The sequence below is a fragment of the Talpa occidentalis genome, unplaced genomic scaffold (genome assembly GCF_014898055.3).
Source record: "Talpa occidentalis isolate TD23 unplaced genomic scaffold, MPIMG_talOcc4v2.1 talOcc4.10, whole genome shotgun sequence".
NCBI classification, from domain to species: domain Eukaryota; kingdom Metazoa; phylum Chordata; class Mammalia; order Eulipotyphla; family Talpidae; genus Talpa; species Talpa occidentalis.
The window spans coordinates 79,333,696-79,356,111 of NW_023600993.1; the positions used below are offsets into that span (position 1 = coordinate 79,333,696).

General features: G+C 39.5%; 1 protein-coding gene across 5 annotated transcripts in view; it reads right to left on the reverse strand.

The window, feature by feature from the left end:
• PLCB4 (phospholipase C beta 4) overlaps positions 1-22,416 on the reverse strand; it is a 379,157-nt gene that overhangs the window by 21,168 nt on the left and 335,573 nt on the right. For all 5 annotated transcript variants that reach the window (XM_054696412.1, XM_054696407.1, XM_054696400.1 and 2 more), the window contains 6 exons: positions 19,601-19,703; positions 17,350-17,514; positions 14,214-14,418; positions 5,228-5,316; positions 4,073-4,223; positions 38-87 (listed from right to left, as the gene is read on the reverse strand). In XM_054696412.1, the coding sequence (XP_054552387.1) occupies positions 38-87; positions 4,073-4,223; positions 5,228-5,316; positions 14,214-14,418; positions 17,350-17,514; positions 19,601-19,703 (763 nt within the window). The remainder of the gene's footprint in view (positions 1-37; positions 88-4,072; positions 4,224-5,227; positions 5,317-14,213; positions 14,419-17,349; positions 17,515-19,600; positions 19,704-22,416) is intronic.

A 22,416-nucleotide genomic window follows, 5' to 3' on the forward strand; every position in this document is an offset into this window, starting at 1 on the left:
ATATAAAAATGCTTGCAAAATGACCAAGCAATTTTACCTTCATCTGCTTTAGATCTTCTATCCTCACTTGAGGGATAAGCTCGATACCTTAAAAAAAAAGTTATTGTGCATATTAAAAATTAGAATGACTGGCAATATAAAATGAGCAGCTTAAAATAGCATCAAAAGGCTTTAAAGCTACTTTCCATGTACTGTTATAGATTAAAAAAAAATCTTAATTTCCAATTCAAAGCAATCAACTGGTCACTTGATTGACATGTTTACTGTCTGAGGTCAGTGAACGGAGTCTGTATGGCGGAATTCTTGTATGTGATTTATTGAGGGAAGGCTCTCAAAAGAAACCTGAGTGTATTTCCAGCTGAAATCCCAGCCTTAGTCTGATCATAGTGGAGTATCTTTAGCCTAAATGGACCTTCCCAGTGTTTCTGCCTTGAGGTAAGGAGATTGGACTTTAGCAACCTCTGATCAGTCAGGTAAGAGTTTCTGAGGTTCTTATAACCTTCTAGGCAAATGCCAACAGTCTGAGGGCAAGTCCCTGGGTAAAAGTGCAGCTGGGATTTGCAATCAGTCAGTCCTCCTACAGCTGGGGGATAGTGTATAAACCACATACTGGAGAAATAACCAGGCACAGCAGGACCATTGTTGGTATTTTTATATTTAAATTTCAAGGCATAGCATTCAATTAACTCTCAATTTAATTCTTAACTCAGTCATCATCAAAGAACAAAACATTTTTTCAGCTTTTTACTAAATTTACTTTTAGCATGTAAGAAATTTAATATATGCAATTGACCACAGCAATGTCTTTAATGTATAGGAAACAATGTAATCAAAGCATCACATGAGACCTAGAGTGATACACTAAGTCATCCTGGAATTGGAGTGAGGCCAGGCTGGGTGTTGTCATGGCAACCATAGTTGTAGAAGTATCCCTAAACATGTTCTGTTTGACTATAGATATTCATCTTAGACAAACAAAATGAATGTGCACTCTACTATAATTGATTTCCATTAGAATCCTAAAGGCTAGGGATGATATTCAAGCAAGACTGGCATCAAGTTCAAGTCTCATTTTGTGGTTTTATTCATTTTAAGATCTGTGCATTCAGTGTGAGGGTGTATGGGTAGAAAAAGAGTATCTTGGCTGAAAGAAATCGGGCTTGTAATCTACAACATTTATGATAGGATTATCAAGATGCTATGGGGTTTCTTTCTGATCTCCTTAGTCTGACATCATAGCTCTGCCTTACAGTGGAAGACAGTGTAGCTCAGAGGAGCTAATCCTAGCATGGCTCAGTGTCCCTATCTCTCCATTCTCTCATTCTCTTGTCCATTCTCTCATCTGTGAAATGAACATACAGAATTTGGGAACATGCAAATCCTCCAGAGATCTGACAAATAGAAAGAGTTCAATGCTTGACCCAGAATGATGAGACTATTTTTTTTGGTCTTGATTTAACTAAATCATGATTATCAGGAACCTATGAAAATATAAACCTCCTGCCATCACTTGGTTTTGCTTTTTCTGAAAAAGACACAAGTAACTTGTAAAATTATTGTTCTATAAAGTTTTTTTTTTTAAAAAGATTTATTTATTTATTTATACAAGCACTGGGTACAGTCAGAAGCGTGGGAGGGTGAGAGAATTCACCAGAGCCAGAGAGGGGAGCAGAACAGGCAGAAGGACTGAAGTACACTGCTGAGAGGAGCAGCGGGCGGCAGGAGAGGTCTGCGTGCCATGTGGACCCCTCACCGGCGGCTGGGGATGGAACCTGTGCTGTAGAGGCTGCGGGCAGCTTCGCAGCCCAGCGCTCAACTGCTGTGCCACCAGGGGAGGCCCTAATTTGAATAAATTTACATAGCCACATGTCATTAGAGGCTGTTACATGGACAGTACAGGTCAACAGGCTTTCCTGTGTGAAGGTGGGGTTAAGGAGTACATTTTGGGTTCCAAAGTTTGTTGCTAGTTGGACATGAACTAGGAGCTGAATTTTCTTAATTCTTTATTCTTGAAATTAAAGAGAGAATCAAGCATTAGTGTTGAGGTCATTGTTTTTTCGCTACATATCTAGGGGAAACCATTCAGAATTTCAACTCACCTTCATAGACGTGGACTCACACCACTTGCCCTCTCCCCAGGTCAGCTTAATCTAGTTAATTTCCAACAGCCAGCACCTCATTTCCTTCCCTGAGGATTTTTTTTTTGCCCTCCAAAATGTGATGTACCCTCCTTCTGTGACCTAGAATTGTGGGGAGTCTACCCCTTTCACAAGCTCCCTCAACAAAAGGCTGGTGGGAGTAGGGGTACATTGCTGGCCACTCGGGCAGCATCTTTCAGGCCACTTAGTTCATTACAATTACTCATGACTTTATACACTAATGGGAGTGAGGCAAGAACCTTAAACACAAACTCTTCCTGTCTGTCTCTGAGTGGCTAATGTTATTAATGACCGGTGCTGGCACAGAATACCCAAAGCCTGTATTATTACCTTCCTCCATGTTCTTTCCAAGGAAGAACAGACACACACAGCTGCAGGCAAAGTGCAATTTGGGCTACTTTGGTGCTGTCTCATTTTCTAATTTGCTTCACAAAGCTCAATGCACACTTAGTTTCTGGCTAAATTACTATGCTGCTTTGGTTTGGGAATCTGTCATTTCTTACATTAAACTGAAGCACTGTGTGTACTTAAGTGTACAAACAGCTTGATTTTTTTATACCAGGGACACGGAATTCACATATAAGTGGGAAATACACACATACACATTATATACTGAGTAAAAAGCCATTGGGAAAAAGAGAAATCTTATTAAAATAAGAATGAATTTTGAAAATTTGATTCATGGTCAAGGAGAACATTAAAAATATTTCATTTATTTTTACCAGTCAGAATGGAGACCTGAGCAGTAAGAACTGGAGTGTCAAATGGTCAGTACATTGTTCCCTGCAGGGCAGCTGAATATTAGCACATGGGACACACAATTTTGGAAGACACGTGTAGTGCCAGGGAGGCACAGAGCAGGTTTTCTTTTTTTTTTTTCGTGGGACCCTCGCCGGCAGCCGGGGAATGAACTGGCACTGCAGAGGCTGTGGGCACAGCGCTTAACCGCTGCGCCACCAGGGGAGGCCCACAGAGCAGGTTTTCTATGATCTGGGCAGTCGGGTAAAGGAGTCCTGGAGCCCTCAGTGGCTTTTGCAGGCTTTTAATGATCTTTCTACACCATTTGTAGTGAGATAACCAGGTGCAGGGCAGGCAGGGAGGTCTGGGGGCCGGGAGGCTTGCAGGCCTCCTAGCCCCAGGTAAGTCTTGACTCTTGCTGGCCTATCTGGTGTTCTCTCTTGGCCTGTACTGCATGGTTCTCTGCCACCCTGTCCTTACATGCTCAGTATCTCTGCTCAGGTGTGCCCACTTACGTATGCCCACACCAGACACCAGGTGCCACCATCAGGCGCGCGTGTAAGACCACAGGGGTTGATCATTGATGCTTATGGTGGGAGGCTGGAAAAAAACCTGATCCCTTCCATTTACCCTACAACACCTCTTGTGATATTTTGTTTCCTCCACAGGCAACCACATAAAACTAGCCTTCAAAAGCCCAGCTCATAATTTTACAAATAAATGGTAACAACAGAGGCTACATATCTACCTATGACAGTACATTTAAGGGACTCTAGACATATTAGAACAATTTGGTTTCTGATGGTTCGTGAGACCACCACCTGTCCACGTAAAGAGCCCAGGGTTGCATCCTGAGGACAGTAGGGATGGAATTACTGAAGTTCACAGTGTGTAAGTTTTTTCCATACAGGACATCACATTGAATGTTTCTCAAACTCTGGATATTTTATGCAGTGTAACTAAGGTGTGGGCTTTAGCAGATGAAACACAAAAGTTGACTCCCTGTTAAATAATGAGGGCAATCAAGCAGTTTGTCCAATCCATAAGCAAGTTCTTAAGTTTTATGGAGCAATGAAAACTGGCAAGATTAGCAATTCTAAATACCCTCATAAAAGACTCTTTAAAAAGTGCCTAAAATTGCCAGAACAGATAAGGAGCCCAAATAACTCTTTTACCTTTCTTGGCTTCTACGCCAGACCCCAGGGCAGCCGTGGTGGTTGGTCTGAGTTCAGAGCTGCTCTGAGGGGTCACGTTAGCTTTGGCAGTGTTGGCCTTTCCTTTTTTGTCATTCTTAGAGGTGTCACTGGGCACGTCGGCTATGTCACTCTGGAACAGAAAAGCTTATATTAACTCAAGTGAAATGACACACAAGGTCAAATATTTGCACACTCTCTATTTTACTAAATCTAGTCTGTATCACTCAATTTTTTCCCCTTCTGCTTCCTACTCTCTACACTTTTAGTGGTTCTTTGCCTGGAAAGAGTAAAGATCATATGATGTTTTTTAGGCATGAGGTGAAGGATGAAGCCAATGAGAGATTATGCAACTCCTTTACAAGACAGTTATTCCTTCTCTTTTTTTTCTTGCTATTGGAGAGATGGCTGCTTCCACTCAACTGAGGAGTGTGGTGAAGGGAGAATTTAAAAACAAAAACTAAGACCTCCCTGGTGGACTACAGGTGAAGTTTCAGCACTAGCACAAGGCCTGAGTTCAATCCCGGGCCAGGGAGCTACCCACATGGTGCAGCAGACCTCTCCCGTCTCGCCTGCTGCTCCCCTTAGCAGTGTATTTCAGTAAATCTGCTGGTTCTGCTCTTTACTCTATCTCTGATGAATCCTCTCATCCCCTGAACCTCTGGCCTACACCCCAGTTCTTCTATGCATAAACAAATCTTTGAAAAATGGCACAGTGTGCACTGGAATGGGAGGAGGCTATGGATACAAGACTGGTTAAAAATAAACAATAACATGCCAATTTCATCGATTTATTGGATTGGTTTTGCTGAATTTCCAGTGAATAATAAAACCTGCCAAAATTTTAAATGTTCCTAAAAGTGTCATGGGTTGTTTCCATTTCTTTTTTTAATGGGGCAGGGGTCCCCAGATATGAGTTAAGCCATGGCTTTTCAGATTGTGATCACATTTTATTAACTATCTATACTTGTGATCACAGACCCACAAAAAGATTTTGTTGAACTAAGTTCAGTCTCAAAACCCTCTTCGAACTTGTTATGTTACATTATTATTTTGTCTTGCTCTTGTAATCAAGAAGTTTGATTGACAACCATACTTTCCCAGCTTGGCTGTCTTTAAGCAACCACTGGTACTTACCGTTTCAATGCCCATAGCTCTCATTTGGTCTGCTCTCTTTTCCGTGATAGAAAGAAATTTCTTTGGGTCCGACAAAGCATCCACAATATCTGGAAAAAAAAAAAAAAGTCCCTGGGTTGTTAATGCTGTTTTGCTGAAAATGCCCAATAAATTTAACAAATAAACTATTTCACAATTCTGGACCTCCATTATGTTTTCTGAGTACCTTATCTAAAAACATAAGACAAGGTTGGGAAAGCTGATAATTGCAGAAAACGAGAAATTAAAGGTGAGGACGATGATGAAATGATTTTATCTTTGAGTTTCTCTCAAATAAAGCAGACAATGTGGCAGGGCAAGTCAAGTGAGTTGCCTTGGATTCTGACTACTCATGTGATTACAAACACTTAATGCCCCAAGCCTCAGTTTCTTCACCTGAAAATTAGAACTGATACCTCCCACCCCGGTGAGATACTGTGAAAATTCAATGAGATGATCAATGTAAAAAGTACTTGGAGCTCAGCAGAAGCCACTACTAAGTCTTATTCTTAGGTGCAGAAGACTAATGCATATTTAATGCCAATTTTGGTTCCATGGTAGTTAAACAAATTATTTCTCCAGGGTTTTTTTCAGTGATATCTTGCATTTTTAAAAAACAGTAAAATTCCATCTTTTATGTAATGTTGTTTGAAGAGCTCCATGTACTTTCAAGCAGAATTTCATAAATTTTGCATAAATTACCAGTACTATAGAAGGAATAATTATTCATGTTAACTTAAAATGGTTCATAATTTACAAATTGAAAAAAATGTGTTTATCAATTTTCCTCTATTAGAATTAGCTTCCTAATTGCACTCTGAAGACAATTTTCCTCAGTTTAAACCTCTTCTTTTCACTTTTATAATAGAAAATAACAGATGCACATGATAAATATTCAAATACATAAAATGAAAAGTAAAATTCTCCTCTCCTGTCAAACCTACACCCACTAGGTAATTACTGTTTACCCATTTCTTGTATCCTTATATTCTTTAAAACTCCCACGGGTTCCTACTTTTTTCCATCGATTTTTTAATTTTTTGATGTCACATAGCTTAGAAATATTTGTATATCAGCAATATAGATCTACTATATTATTTTTAAAGGCTGTTTAAATATTACATTTTCTGAATGGTTATCATTTCTTTAACCAGCTCTTTATTGCTAAACTGAGTACTTCCATTTCTTTCTTATTATAAACAGTGTTACAATGAATGCCCTTGAACATCTCACAGAAAACCTTTGCATATATTTATGGGAAAAGTAGTTATAGAAGAATGTTACTGGATGAACATGGTACTAAGGAAACAAAGAAGAATTAAGATGCAGTAGTTGAGCAGTATGCTCCAAAATTCATGTCTACACAGAATCTCAGAATATGAGCTAATTTATAAATAGGGTCTTTACATAAATAATTAGTTAAGGACTGAGATGAGATCACACTGGATCGGGATGGGTCCTAAATCCAAGAGTCCTGTAAAAAGTCAAGAGGACACACAAAGACCACGATGCAGGCCCTAGAGTGATGCAGGCACAAGCCAAGGACAATGCTAGGCCTGAAGGAATCTCTAGGAGCTAGAAAGAGGCAAATAAAAAATTCAAGAGCTGCCAACTCCAGGATTTCTAACTTCTAGCCTCTAGCACCATGACAGAATACATTTCTGTTGTTTCAAGTCTCCCAGGTTTTTGGCAGATTTGATTAGCAATGGTGCTTGAGAAAAAAAAAATTCTGCTACTTAAATTCTTGGGTACATATCTATCATACAGTCATGTATCCAAACTTAGAAAGAGGAGGTGCCAGTGACTCCTGGAGACTTCCCAACAGCCTGCAAGGTTTGATCTTAGGGAATCCCAGGGCTGCATCCCAGGGCTGAATCTTCTTCCTGTTTTTCTAGCTCAATATTTTGGTTTTAGTCAAAAGGACTGATTTTATACAATTCTGACCTAGACTATATGTTCTAAATTTGCAACAAACAATTACACCACAATATGTAAACTAGGTCACATATCCTTTGTGTTGCATGAGCTGCTCTTGCCAGCCATCTGCTGTAGGATTATGTAGCAATAGCCTAAATAATACATCAGAATAAGATGCTGCAGATGTAGCCATTAGTTGAATAAATAACACAACTGAAATCCATCCTCAATTACCAATGTTAACAATTCTATAAGCTGTTGGGGAGTTATAGCTCCAGATCCTGAAATTCTGTCTTATTACTCGAGTTTTAATGAAACGTCTTCTTTGCAGTTAAACATGCTTTTGAACAATTACATATCAGAGACATAATTCAGGGGAGGAGGAGGGACAGGGATTAGAGGGAGGGAGGGAGGAGCACAGGAGACTGTGGTGATGGTGCACGGGTGCCTTGGAGAAGGAAATTCTATGGAGACTCAATCTGAGGGGGTGGGGGGAAGCAAATATTGTTCAAAAAAATACTAAAAGTGAATGCTTTTGAAAACAAAAAACAAAAACAAACAAAAAAATCATGCTTTTGAAAAATTTACAATATAAAGAATAATACCCTTTAATTATAATGCAACATTATAGTGCTCTTGATCAAATAGCAACAAAAATGAACAACGATTAAATAAGGTTTGTTTAAATTAAATTACACAGGAAAAAGATTATGAAAGGGCTAAATGCCTTGGATAAAGCTTAGGTTAGCAGGATACCTGAAATGTGCTTCATTCCTGGCAATTTCAAATAACAAATTAGGTACATCTCGGGCATTTAATTTTGCCATATGGTGGCAGGTATCATCTGTACTGGAGTTATATTAATCTAGAGGGTGGCAACTGCACATTCAGGACTGCACCACCACAAATTCTAGGCAAAGGGCAAAAGGGTCTTTTAGGCTTAGGCAAAAGGGCCTACTTAGGCTTAGGAAGGGTCCTGCTCTCTTTTAAATTTTTATAACTTAGTTTCTCCTCTGTGTGTATTATATATATGTAAGCGTGTATGTGTGATATATATATATATATATATATATATATATATATGATACACATATATATCTCAAAGAAGCAGATTTATAATAACCACATTTAAAATAATGTATAACCAGAGAGGAAGAAGCTGTACCTCAAATATCTCATACCTCTATATCTAACTGTGCAACTCTGTTTGGTGATATTTTTTATTTTTTCTTTTCCTTAGTTCAGAAAAGATTTGAGGAAGCATTTAAATACATCTGGCATATTCTTGGCTAAAATTTAGCTTATTCAACCAAACCTGGTATGTTTCCTTGGTCATAATCTGATATTTCACGAGGTTTCTTCTCTCATATTGGGGGAACCCTGTGGCTGACAACAGTCCATGTAGCTCTTTGTTCCATGGAACAAACCACGGTGGCAAGAACGAAATCTAAGTCTTGATCAGCATTGACTGATATGTGAATAGGCCAGCAGAGGGAAGAGCCACATGTCCCTCTAAAGGAGGAGAGGTATGTGTGCATAAGTTTCACACACCACAGAACAGACAGGGGTGAACTACAATTTCCTAGATACTTGAAGGCCATGGCACAAATGCTGGAAACTTTCTTTTTAAAAAAGAAATGCCGTTTTCTTTTTCTTACTTGTATTTTTAAAAATAACACATATTTCAGGGTTCAGTGCTAATTCCAAAAGCTGGTCTCTCCTAGGGAAGACTTTTTTTCCACACCCTCCCTCCCACCATCCTTCCTCACACCCATACAGAATTGAAAGCATCAATTTAGGCATCCCCAAGAGCTGAGAAGTACATAGCGATTCCTTAGCACAGACTTTAGATGTTTGTTGGCTTTTCAGGAAAACTCTTTTGTTTGTGTGTTTGCTTATTCATTGTTCTTTTTTTATTTTTTTCTTTTTTAATTTTTTTAAATAAGATATATTTGTTTATTTATACAAGCATTGGGTACAGTCAGAAGCGCAGGAGGGTGAGAGAATTCACCAGAGCCAGAGCGGGGAGCAGAGCAGGCAGAAGGACCGAAGTACACTGCTGAGGGGAGCAGCGGGCGGCAGGAGAGGTCTGCATGCCATGTGGGACCCTCCTCTGGTGGCCGGGGAGCAGCCGGGGATCGAACCGGCGCTGCAGAGGCTGCGGGTAGCTTCGCAACCTAGCGCTCAACCGCTGCGCCACCGGGGAGGCCCTTATTCATTGTTCTTTAAGGTACTTGGTGCCTTGGTGGTGAACACCAATTTGGCACCTAGGATTCCCCTTCTTCCCTACTCATGAGTTCACTCCATTCTCTCCTACTTCCCATGCTACTGTTTATGTCTTATCTAGAGATAAAAGCAGCAGAAAAATACATGTTTTCCTATCGGCAGCAAAACAATATTAATTAACATCAATATATCCCATAACTATGATTTTGGATTAGCTTTTTTAATTTCTATCAAATGATTTAAGCATCTCCTAAACTGCATATCCCAGAATACTAGAAGATCCAGTAGGCGCTGTGGCTAAAGTAACCTTTGCCTGAATAAGATTAGGGAATGCTCGGGGCCTCCCGGTGGCGCAGCGGTTGAGCGCTGGGTTGCGAAGCTGCCCGCAGCCTCTGCAGCGCCGGTTCGATTCCCGGCTGCTCCCCAGCCACCGGAGGAGGGTCCCACATGGCGCGCAGACCTGTCCTGCCGCCCGCTGTTCCCCGTAGCAGTGTACTTCGGTCCTTCTGCCTGCTCTGCTCCCCGCTCTGGCTCTGGTGAATTCTCTCACCCTCCTGCGCTTCTGACTGTACCCAGTGCTTGTATAAGTAAATAAATAAATTAAAAAAAAAAAAGATTAGGGAATGCTTGTGGTTGCCCCTCTTCTTAGGTCTTCTCAAGGAACTATGCAATAAAAAGCTTATATAAATTCACTTAGTTTTGCAGTCCCTCTGATGTCAGAAATGGCCAACATCTTTGCAAAGAGATTGGAAAGCAACCCTGTGAAGATGTTGGTACAGTGACCAAGAAATACCCTCAGTTCCCATGATGTATCTTTAACCATAAGGAGGTGAAGGGGAGCTTGACAAATAAACATGGGGTAACTTCATCTCCGCTTACATGACATAGCCTAGTTGCAGAAGAGAAGACAAAGCCACAGTCACAATGCAGTGATGAACTCTGCCTAAGGAACAAAGTGATGAGAGGCTGATTAAACTCAGCTCCATATATTATTTAACCAGAATGCTGGCATTCTATATATTCTGGAAATCTAGCATGAGCTCTCTTACTTGTTTTCTTCCTTATCACTAAGTAATAACAAAAGAAATACAAATATTAAAACACACATATATCTGAGGCATATAGGTGGGGAGGGGTGGGATAGGTGTCAAAACAAGGGAGGGAAGAGGACAAAGGTGTGTGGTGATGGATCACGGTGCTATGGTGGTGGGAGATCTATGGGGACTACACCTGAAGGGAGAAACCAAATACTGTCCAAAAATGAACAACAGTGTAAGAAAATATATATAAAAAATTAATTTTTTTTTTAAAGCAACAGTGGGTGAGAAAGGGGAAACTTTAATTGCCATTTAATTGTCATCAGTTCTGGAACTGATGACAGAGGAACAGAGGCTACTGTGACAAAACTGCTGCTCTGGATTAGTGCCATTTTCAGGGGCGTCTGCACCTACAGAGCAAGCAGCAAAGACAACTCCAGTCCTCTGAGTCTCACTGCATTTGACAAAAGAAAATGTACTTGAGCACCCCACCCAGTTACTGCTATTTTGTGTATGAGTGTGGGAGGAAGAAAAGGGACTCTTTTCTCTCCGTTCAGTAGAAAAATAAGTTGAAAAAATTAAACTGAGGTTTTTTTGGTTCATTCCTAGTGACGCCTCTCCTAAATGATATTATTTTTTTTTTCATGCCTAAGTTCAGTTTTGAGTAGTGAAGAGACTTCACTTAGGCCACTCAGGAACAGATGTTCTATGAAGAGTTCAGAAGTTATAGCTGCCATCTTTGCTCTGTTAGTTCTTGTGTGTCTTGGGCATTGTTATGCTATAGTAATTACTAGAAGGGGAAGCAGAGAAGCATAGCACTAAAGTTTCCTGTCACTGCCTCCTGAGGAGCAAGGAAGGTAAACAGGGAACTCATGTGAGTAGAAGAAGGTGAGTCAGGGTGGAAAATGTTGGCTGTAGATCTAGCTCAAGTTGGCAGGGACTCTGGGTAGCCCAGAGTTCAAGTCCTCTAAAGATAAAAAGTAATTATGCACATAAACTTCATATTTGTATGTATATATTTACTTATGTATATATAGATATTCTTTCTAAACTTTTGTTGTTATTTTCAGACATTCACATATTTTCAAAATGTTATAAAATATCTAGATAGCATGTTAGTAATTTTATTATTTTCCAAATTCAAAGCAAATATATATTTGAAAGTTTTTCCATTTTCATATTTCCTTGTTACAAAATCTAAGGAAAAATGCATTTTTTAAAAAAATGCATAGAAGTTACACATGCTTTCTTGAATTTAAACAACCCAGAGGTAATAAGTGGAGTTGTGCTGTAACAGGCTGCCACAGTGGACAGTGTATTCTCTGTGATATTCCTGAAAGGTTGTCCAGTGCAATGGGTTAGCTACACTGAACAACTCACCCTCACAATTAAAGAGGTAATTACTATGAAAGCTGAGTGTGCATCATTATAGATTTCTTTTTTAAAGAAAATATTTATTTATGCATACAGGAACTGGGGTACAGGCTAGAGGTGTGGGGGTGAGAGGATTCACCAGAAACAGAGTGGGGAGCAGAAACGGCAGACTGACTGAAATACAATGCTGAGGGGAGCAGCAGGAGAGTCAGGAGAGGTCTGCTGCGCCATGTGGGTAACTCCCTGGCTGAGGATCAAACTCATGCTGCAGTGGCGGCTGCAGATATCTTCATAGGTTGCACCTTAACCCCTTGAACTACTAGGGAGGCCCCTTATAGATTTTTTTCTCCATACTTTATGTACATATGTAAAAAGATAACTATTTGTTTATAAGTAATAATATGATTGTTTTGCAATATACTTTTTTTTTTGTATAGAGGCATGTTTTATTTATTTATTTGTTTGTTTTTGTTTTCGTTTTTTGTTCATACATGCACTGGGCACAGTCAGAAGCGCGGGAGGGTAAGAGCCAGAGCCAGAGCCAGAGCGGGGAGCAGAGCAGGCAGAAGGACCAAAGCACACTGCTGAGGGGAGCAGCGGGCGGCAGGAGAGGTCTACGCGCCATGTGGGACCCTCCTCTGGTGGCCGGGGAGCAGCCGGGGATCGAACCGGCGCCGCAAAGGCCACGGACAGCTTCGCAACCCAGCGCTCAACCGCTGCGCCACCGGGGAGGCCCTGCAATATACTTTTACTCTCTGTAACATATCACTGTCATTTTTCTACATCTAAACACTGAGATCCAAGTCATTATTCTGTGTGGATGTACAGTATAATAGAGCAAGGCTATCACAGATTATAAATAATGCTATATGTCCCATATAGTATGGGTATTAAAATTTTGTTTGCTTTTAATAATCTAATTAAATAAATAATTCTTAGAGTAACATTTGGTGAAATATAAAAATTGGAACTTATTTAGATTGATCAGACATAAGAAGTTTTACTTCTATATTCTGATCTAAACTTCTGGGGTAATTTTGGATACACAATGATCCACCAAAATGTCAGATGCAATTTTTCATAGTATGCAATGCCCTGAAATGTGAATATTTTTTTAAGGTGTCAAAATAATTCACTAAGACCAGCACATTCCACACTCCTCTCGTGAATGCCATAAGATTTTAAAGATGCAACATTAGCTATCGACCAGGTTTTTTCAGCTTTTAGCACCAAATACACTATGTTTCAGCTTCGTGAGATGTATAATAAGTTCACCACTTTCATTATTAAGCCTTAGCCTGGGCTACTTTCCTGTCTGGAGAGAAACTCATTCTAACTCTCCACTGTAAAATGTTACTCTTCTTTTAAGCCCAAATAGCTACAGAAGTTTCCCTCAACCCTGTTCTGGTTCATTTGTTCAATGTTTCAAACAACCTCTGGGTCTAGTACTCTTTGGGCACTTACATAATGGGTTATATTTATTTATGTGTGTGTGTGTGTGAGTATACCTGCTTATGTTTATGTATATTTGTACAAGATTGGAAAATTCTTCATGGCTTTTTCAACTTTACATCTCCTACCCAGGCCATTCAAAGAGTAGGTACTAAATAATATTTGTGGAATACATCTACTTTTGAGAAAAATATTTTAAATAAATACATCAATGACACACTTTTTACTGGTTAAGCCAGCAAATGTTAAAAAAAGTTCTATCTCATACACTATTGATGTATAATTTGGCAGTTGACTCTAAAGCTTTAAATATGTAGATCCTCCTTGGTGTAATAAAACAACTTTAAAGGGTTCAACTTCAGGAAATGAAGCTGTACAGTTAGGGATCTCAGATGCAATACCGTTTATAAAAAAGAAAATTTGAAATAACTTCAATTTTTATCAATAACTAAATTATGGCATATATAATGGAATCTCATGCAGTCAACACAAATATAAAAAACATTTTATCACATGGGAAAATGTTCTCCACTGTATAAAAGATTACCTCTCTGCAGTTATGAGTCCAAATGAGTATACATAGTAAGATCCAATTTCATAAAAAAAAAAAAAAAATGAGAGAAGTGAGATTTATTACCAATGTGGTAAGAGAGTTTTCTCTGGGCAATGGATTTATAAATGGCCCTTCTTTTATTTTTGTCCCATTAGAATCTCTAATATGTATCTGAGCTATTTTGCCTTCTACAGATAAAACCTGCTAAACATATTGATAGGATGAGTGAATGAGTCCATATTATCTTCCTTTTTTGATATTATCTTTCTTTAGCCAAATAAGAATCCTCGAGACTACAAGTGTTACAGCACTGGCAGGAAAAGAGTTAACTATTGGTGAAATATTTTATATTCTTGTATTTTATGACCACATATATATAAAATATTTTGTACCCAAATTTTCAACTTACCTCCAAATCCATCAGGCACATATGTTTTAAGAACAATATTGCAGAAAATTGTTGGCAGTGATAAAGGTTTATTTCCCTCATTTCTAAGGGAAATGTGTCGATAACCTGCTTGCAGACCATCCAGTGGGAGAATTCTTTGGCCAATCAGCTTGTTGTTGTCATCATACACTGCTATTCTCAGAACTGCGAGGTCAGGGAGTATCACCTTCAAACAAAGAGTGATATCTTCTATTGATTTTTGTAATGTAGTGCCCAAGAGTCACAACTCTATACTACCTTAAATACTCTGTTATGGTGAAAATTATTTCATTAAAATTTTTAATGGGAATGGATGTGAAAGATTACTAATACTAGTCCGATGTTTGTCATCTTTTCCCAACAGGAGACCCTGAGAAAGGAAGTGACATTCCATAATCTCAGAGATAGTCAATGACAACTGGGTCTGGGAACTGGGCTGGTGACTTCTAATCCTCGGGTCTATTTACTGACCTGGCTGCTTCTGACATCTAGCTTTCCCTCTTTTTTTCCCTTTTTTTAAAAGATTTATTTATTTATGATTACAAGAACTGGATTACAGGCCAGAGGTGCGGGAGGTGACAGGATTCACCAGAGACAGAGTGGGGAACAGAACAGGCAGACTGACTGAAATACACTGCTGAGGGGAGCAGCAGGTGAGTCAGGAGCAGTCTACTGTGCCATGTGGGTTGCTCCCTGGCCGGGGATCGAATTTGCACTGCAGAGGCTGCGGACAGCTTCATAGCAAAGCGCTGTGCTCAACCCCTTGCACCACCAGGGAGGCTCAGAGCTTTGCCTCTTTTTAAGAATATGAAGTATCTATAAAGAAATACTTCATGTATAAAAGAAAATGCATACATAAATTTGGACTCTCCTTTTTCTTGTACTCCTCTGTTCTTTACATATTTTGAGGTAGTGAATAGAGCAAAATGCGACAACCACAAACATTAATACATACACAAGACAGCTTGCCATCCTCGATTTAAATAAATAGACATAAAATTGGAGCTTGGAGAGTGGAATCCATATTCAGATATAAAATAACAATATTATGAAAAAAAATTCCAATTTTTTAATCAAGAATGACTTTTCATTGGTTGAGATCAGCCAGGGTATCTCGGCTGATGTGAATACTGTGTTGAATGCTAGCCATGAATTGGTTGCCTATTTGTTGCTGGAGGTTATAATTTAAACTCCAACTGCATGAAGATGAAGAGGAGAAATCAAGCTAAATTCACCAACTTCAGTCACTCTGTTGTTCATGGGGTGAATGGAGTGGTTCATTTTGTGAGATCAGTGCAAAGAACAAAAACAAAACAAAGAAAACAGTGTTAAAACATTGTCTCAGTGAAAGGCAATTTAACTGCAGAAAAGAGAAGGATTTGCCATTTTGTTTCTGGAACCAGGAACATAAAAATCAAGCTTAACATGTCCTTTCTTATCAAAAAGAAAGAACTCCTGCAGTTAATGTTCTGAATTTCTAGAATTGTGTATAGGAATTATTCATTATGCCAAGGAACACTGACCATGCTGATAATAGATTCATATAACAAACTGGAAAAATCAGGGAAGAAAAAAAGAGACAAATTACAGCTGTGTATGTAATTTATGCCACACTCTGATGCCAGTATAGGAAGTGACAATTGGGTACTGCATGGATTATGAAGTAATAAAATTCACATTACAGGGTGATCCTCAATTTCAAGACGTCCTGGTTTATCACCTCTACGTTGACCTTCCATAATCTGGTTTCTATAAATCAGGTAGCCTGTTCTACAGTGGACAATCCCCATTTTTAAAAACCTATCAGATAAAATAGAAATCTACTATCTATTGCATGACATGTAAATGGGGCAGAAAAATCTGGAAAATCCATGCCCACAGAAGCAGTTAGCAACTATTTTAGTTAGGATAACACAACAGTGAGAGAAAAACATGTTCTTGGAGGCTTCACTGCCAACCCATGACTTTTCCCACACATCTTTAATTGACAAAAGAGAGACTAACGGAAAAATAATTATGAGATTAGTAACTGAGTCATTAAACAGGATGACTATGATTGTCCTTTGGAGCCAGTGTACAGTACTAGGAGCGAGAAAGCCAAAAACAGCACATGAAGCACAGAACTGGAGTGTAGCAATAGATGCCACACTTTCTAGAGACACTGGGTCAATACCATCTGGTACACTTCAGATGTTTATTGGCTTTATTTTTTTTTTTTTTTTAAAGATTTATTTATTTATTTATACAAGCACTGGGTACAGTCAGAAGCACTGACTGGCCAGAGCCGGGAATAGAACAGGTAAACTGACAATACACTGCTGAGGGGAGCAGAGGGCGGCAGGAGAGGTCCGCGCGCCATGTGGGACCCTCCAGGCAGCCAGGGATTGAACCGGCGCCGCAGAGGCTGCAGGCAGCCTCGCAGCCCAGCGCTCAACCGCTGTGCCACCAGGGGAGGCCCTGTTTATTGGCTTTAAATGTCAGCATCCCACCTCCCCTTCTGGTTCCTGGAATAGTGCCAGTTATGAGCTACCACCAGGACAAGGAAGAATTCTCCAATGCATGATGGTGTCTACTAGTGAGGACACATTCTAGATGATAAATCTAGAGCTTGGACAGTGTCCAAGCTAGTGGACAGTGTCTTAGAGTAGGACAGTCAAAAGAAGGGCAGGGACAAAGTGAAACAATAATCATATGATGGCTACAGGACTTTTTCACTAGAAAAGGGAAAAGAAGACATTTTTAAAAAAAGATTTACTTATTTATACATACAAGAACTGGGCTGTAAGCCAGAGATGCGGGTGGTGAGAAGATTCACTGGAGAGAGTGGGGAGCGGAACAGGCAGATCTACTGAAACACACTGCTGAGGGGAGCAGCAGGTGAGATGGGAGAGGTCTGCTGCGCCATGTGGGTAGCTCCCTGGCCAGTCAGGGACCCAACTCGTGCTGTAGTGGCTGGCAGTAGCTTGAGAGTGCTGTCTTTAATCCCTGCGCCACCAAGGAGGCCCAAGAAGACATTTGGGGTTGAATAACTGTCACTCTTATCATGGAGTACCTATGCACTAAAGTGGGGCTCCCAAGTTAGCAGAGTAAATCTGCTAACACATTGAAAATATCTTACCTTCCGAAACACAAAGGATTCTTCATTGTAAACTGGATTGAGGCCATTGTTCATCACCATGCGAGTGCGGAATTCCTTGCGGATAGTGTCCGTGGGCAGCCCATACATATCCACTTCCACGTATGTGCCGATTTTCTTATCTGATAAGAACTGGCCTGATATGACCTGCAGCAACACAGAAACAGGAGAGAGAAGTCTGCATAATTACCAATAGCAAAGGATAATCAAGAAGCAATAAAATCTCTGTTCATCTTTAGAAATTTTCATGTGTACGAAAATAATATATTCATTTCGTATTCAACTAAAATATTATTGATCAACTGCTATATGCAGAGAGAATATTCTGGGAAGAAGTTCCAAGTTAGAGAACTGTCTGGAGAAAGAAAGAGTGAAATATATATGAATCACATAATACAAAAAAATAGTGTCTACATCTTCCCTTCATTTATGTTCCTAAACCCAAAGAATGAAGTGATGGGTCAAATGTGCCTAAAGAACCATTCACAGCTCTGAAATTCTGTCATGTCATACTTATACCAAATTCTTTTAAAAATCTTGAAAAGAGGGCCTCCCCAGTGGCCCAGTGGTTGAGTGCTGGGTTGAGAAGCTGCCTGCAGCCTCTGCAGGGCAGAGGTTCGATCCACAGGGCGAGGGTCCCACATGGCGCGCAGACCTCTCCTGCTGCCCGGTGCTCCCCTCAGCAGTGTACTTCGCTCCTTCTGCCTGCTCTGCTCCCCGCTCTGGCTCTGGTGAATTCTCTCACCCTCCCGCACTTCTGACTGTACCCAGTGCTTGTATAAATAAATAAATCTTTAAAAAAAAAAGAATTAAAAATCTTGAAAAGAGACACATTGGGAGGAAAAGTGATGCTAAAATTTACTTGTTACTTTTCACTGATACTGACCTTGGGGAGCAAGGACAGCATTATTTATTTGTAAAGATGAGTATTAAATTCTATTATAAAGCAATGGAGACATTACCTTTTACTTACTTTCCAAATGACTATAACCATTTATTAGTTTTTTTTCCACAATATCCAATAGTCATCAAAACAGTTTTTAAAGGGTAGAATGTACATATTTAAAGAGCACAGCCAAAAATCAATTTTGATATGAGTGCGTCTGTGAAACCATTACAACAATTAAGATAACAAACATTCCTATCACTCCCTAAGGTTTCTTTGTGCCCTTTTGTAATCCATCCCTCCTTCCATCAATGCCCAGAGGAAACAGTTTATTCACTTTCTGTCACCATACATTAGTTTGCATGTTTTAGAATTTTATATAAATGGAATCTTACAATTACTTTTTTATCAATAAACTTTATATTTTAGGGAAGTTTTAGGTTCACAGAGAGTTCCCATATACTCCTGTCCCCATACCCACAAACTCCGCGCCCCTCCTTCCCCCACCCCGGTATGTTTATTACAATTGATGAGCCAATTGATTGACACGTCATTATCAACCAAACACCAGAGTTTACAGGGGTCACTCTAGGTGCTGCATAGTCTGTGGATTTGGACAAATATCTAATGGCATGTATTCATTCTTGTAGCATCAAACAGAGTAATTTCACTGTCCCCCCAAATCCTCTGTGTTCTTATTTATCTCTCCCTCCACAAAGCCCCTGGCAACCACTGATTTCTTAACTGTCTTTATATTTTCCTTTTTCAAAATGTCATATAGCTGTAGCCATATACTATGAAGCCTATTCTCTCGCTTCTTTCCTCAGTAATGTGTATTTAAATTTCTTCTATGTGTTTTCATGACTGATAGCTCATTTCTTTTTAGTGCTAAATAATAGTCAATTGACCTGATGTACTACATTTTATTTATCCATTTACCTAGTGAAGGACATCTCAGTGCATTCAAATTTTGGTAAAATACCAAGGAGTGCAACTTCTGGGTTGTAGGGCAAGAATATGTTCAGTTTTGTAAGAAACTGGCAAACTGTCTTCCAAAATGGTTGTACCATTTGGTATTCCCACCAATGACAAATGAGAGTTCTTATTACTCCACATCCTCTGGAAGGCATTTTTTTGATCTGTTGTATTTTATTAAAAGTATCTAACAATTTTAATAGTGAAAAAATATATATCGTAAGAATAAGAGGAAGAATTTTAAGTTAAAATTGAGAGCAATATATGGCATTTGCAACTTGATGTGAAATATTTTAATTGTGATTTCTTAAGACTTTTCTAGGACCATCTGCACCCACATTTATACTACTCTGTCTAACAGCAGGGCCTTACCTGCACTGAACAAGTGGCTGCAATAACTCCATCAACAGGAGTTTCAGAGAAGGGATCAAATGTTCTATCGGGTCGTCTCATGAAATCTGGTTTGAGAAGGTACCTGGTGGACAAATGCACAGGAGTTAGTTATTAGCTCCTCTTACAGAGATTACAACACCTACTTTTTGAGACACTAAATACTTCCTTTCACCCCATCTCTTTTAGGCAGAGGATCTTAAGGGTAGAAGAGAAATTCCCAGCCCTAGATATAACCCCAAAGAGCAGCAGGGTGGAAGGAATGGTGTCCAGATTCTAGGCTCAGTGATATCTAAGACTTTCTGATACTATTATCTTCTCTTGAACTCATCACACTCTATGTGTCTTCAGATTCTTGCTCTTACATGCATAAAACATAATACACAGAGTAACAATGAAAAGCCAATCATATGGGGTTATCAAATTTGAAAAATATGTGATAGTCTACTTTTTATTATATTTTAATAGTGCACTGAATTATAAGGCCTAATGGCAAGTTAAATAATATCCTAATTTTACAGTACTGACATACATTTTTTTAAAAGATGTAACAACAGTCTGAATACAAAAATAGTTGTGGCTTATATGGTGACTGGGTCACGAGTACCACTGACATGACTGTGGATTGTTGTCTACATTCATAATCAAAGGACATGTGAAATTTCAGTGAGAGACAAGTAAAAATAAACATGATTTTTTCCTCTGTCTAGCCAGAGTCATTAATGCAAGAAAATGAAATCAAATGTATCCACATTGGAAAAAAGTAAATCAATTTCTATTTACAGATCACATGATCTTGCATATTGGAAATCCAAAGGAATATACTGAAAAAACTGTAAGAACTAATGAGTTCAGCAAGGTTGCAGGAAATGTTAGTTTTATTTCTACACACTAGCAATGAACAATACGAAAGTAAAATTAAGAAAAAATTACATATACATTAGCACCAAAAAGAATAAAACACTTTGGAATAAATTTAATCAAATAAATGCATATACTTTGAAACTGTAAGGTTTTGTGAAAGAAATTAATGAAAAACTAAATAAATGTAAAGACAGTTTGTGTTCCTGGATCAGAGGACGCCTACTGTTAAGACAGCATCATTCCCCTCAAACGATATAGAAATTCAATGCAATCCTCATCGAAATTCCAACTGCTTCCTTTTTAGAAATTAACAAGTGGATTCTAAAATTCATATGGAAACTCACGAACCAAGAATAGCCAAAAACAAGCTTTAAAAGAAGAGCAAAATTGGCAGTGTAATATTTCTCAATTTTAAAACTTTCTACCAAGAACAATAATCAGGACACTGTGGTACTGGCAGAAGGTTAGATATAAAAATGCATGAGCTAGAACTAAGAGTGCAGAAATAAATACATGTATCCACAATCAACTTGTTTTTGACAAGGATGCCGAATCATTCCCATTCTTTTGATTAATAAAGAACCTCTAAGGGACAATGCTGATACTTAAAGCTAAGAATATAAGAGTTTAGGGAAGATTTCAAATATTAGGGATGACTTTTTTGAACATTCACGCAACTCTAAGAGAATGTAACCCAAGATATTAATATAAAAACTCTCTAACCCTATAGAAGAGATTGTTCCTTGTATTCACAGATTAAGATCTGGACCTTTTTGTGGCTACTGTTAGTCACTCCAAAATATGATGCTACAGCAAAAGCTTACAGACTCAGGATGGAAAGTAGATGAGTAGCAATAATAATAATGCATAGGGGCCTCCCTGGTAGCGCAAGGGGTTAAGACGCAACCTATGAAACTGTCTGTAGCCACTGCAGCATGAGTTTGATTCCCGGCCAGGGAGCTAACCCACATGGTGAAGCAGACCTCTCCTGTCTTGCCTGCTGCTTCCCTCAGTAGTGTATTTCAGTCAATCTGCCTGTTCTGTTCCCCGCTCTCTCTCTAGTGAATCCTCTCAACCCCCCCCCCCCGCACCTCTGATCTGTACTCCAGTTCTTGTATGCATAAATAAATATCTTTTTAAATTTTATTTCATTTTATTTTAAGATTTATTTATTTTTTATACAAGCACTGGGTACAGTCAGAAGCACGGGAGGGTGAGAGAATTCACCAGAGTCAGAGCGGGGAGCGGAACAGGCAGAGGGACCGAAGCACACTGCTAAGGGGAGCAGCGGGCGTGGCAGGAGAGGTCTGCGCGCCATGTGGGACCCTCACCTGGTGGCCGGGGATTGAACTGGCGCTGCAGAGGCTGTGAGCAGCTTTGCAACCCAGCGCTCAACCACTGCGCCACCGGGGAGGCCCTAAATATCTTTTTTTTAAAAAAAAAATAGTAATGCACGCCTCCAAGGGGGCACTATCAGCTTTGTCTGGGATGGGATGGGGACAAGATAAGGGGAAACGTGGGGGCTCTGGCTTTCACAGCAAGGGCTGCATTTGGATTCCATTTGGATGTGAATGGAGGTTGCCCTCTGAGAAAGCTGCGATTCTGAGGTTCACATGGGTCATTGCAGTCATCTTTCCAGTCTCCAAACAGACACTTCCCGAGGAGCTTTTGCATTCCCCATGCCCCTCAGCCATTTCTTCAGAATCAGGGGCTCCTTCCCACCAAAACCCAGAGAAATTGACATTGTTGATGTCTCAGTGCCAAAAACATTCTTTCACCATTCCCTGCTTTCAGATCTGCTTGGAAGAAAACTAACCCGTGGAAGAGTGAATTGATTCAAAATAAGAAAAGGTAGAGGCAAAGGCCAGTTCTCCAAAGCAGGCAGCCACCAGTGTAATGTGCTCATTTTACATACTTAAAACACACGAAAGCCC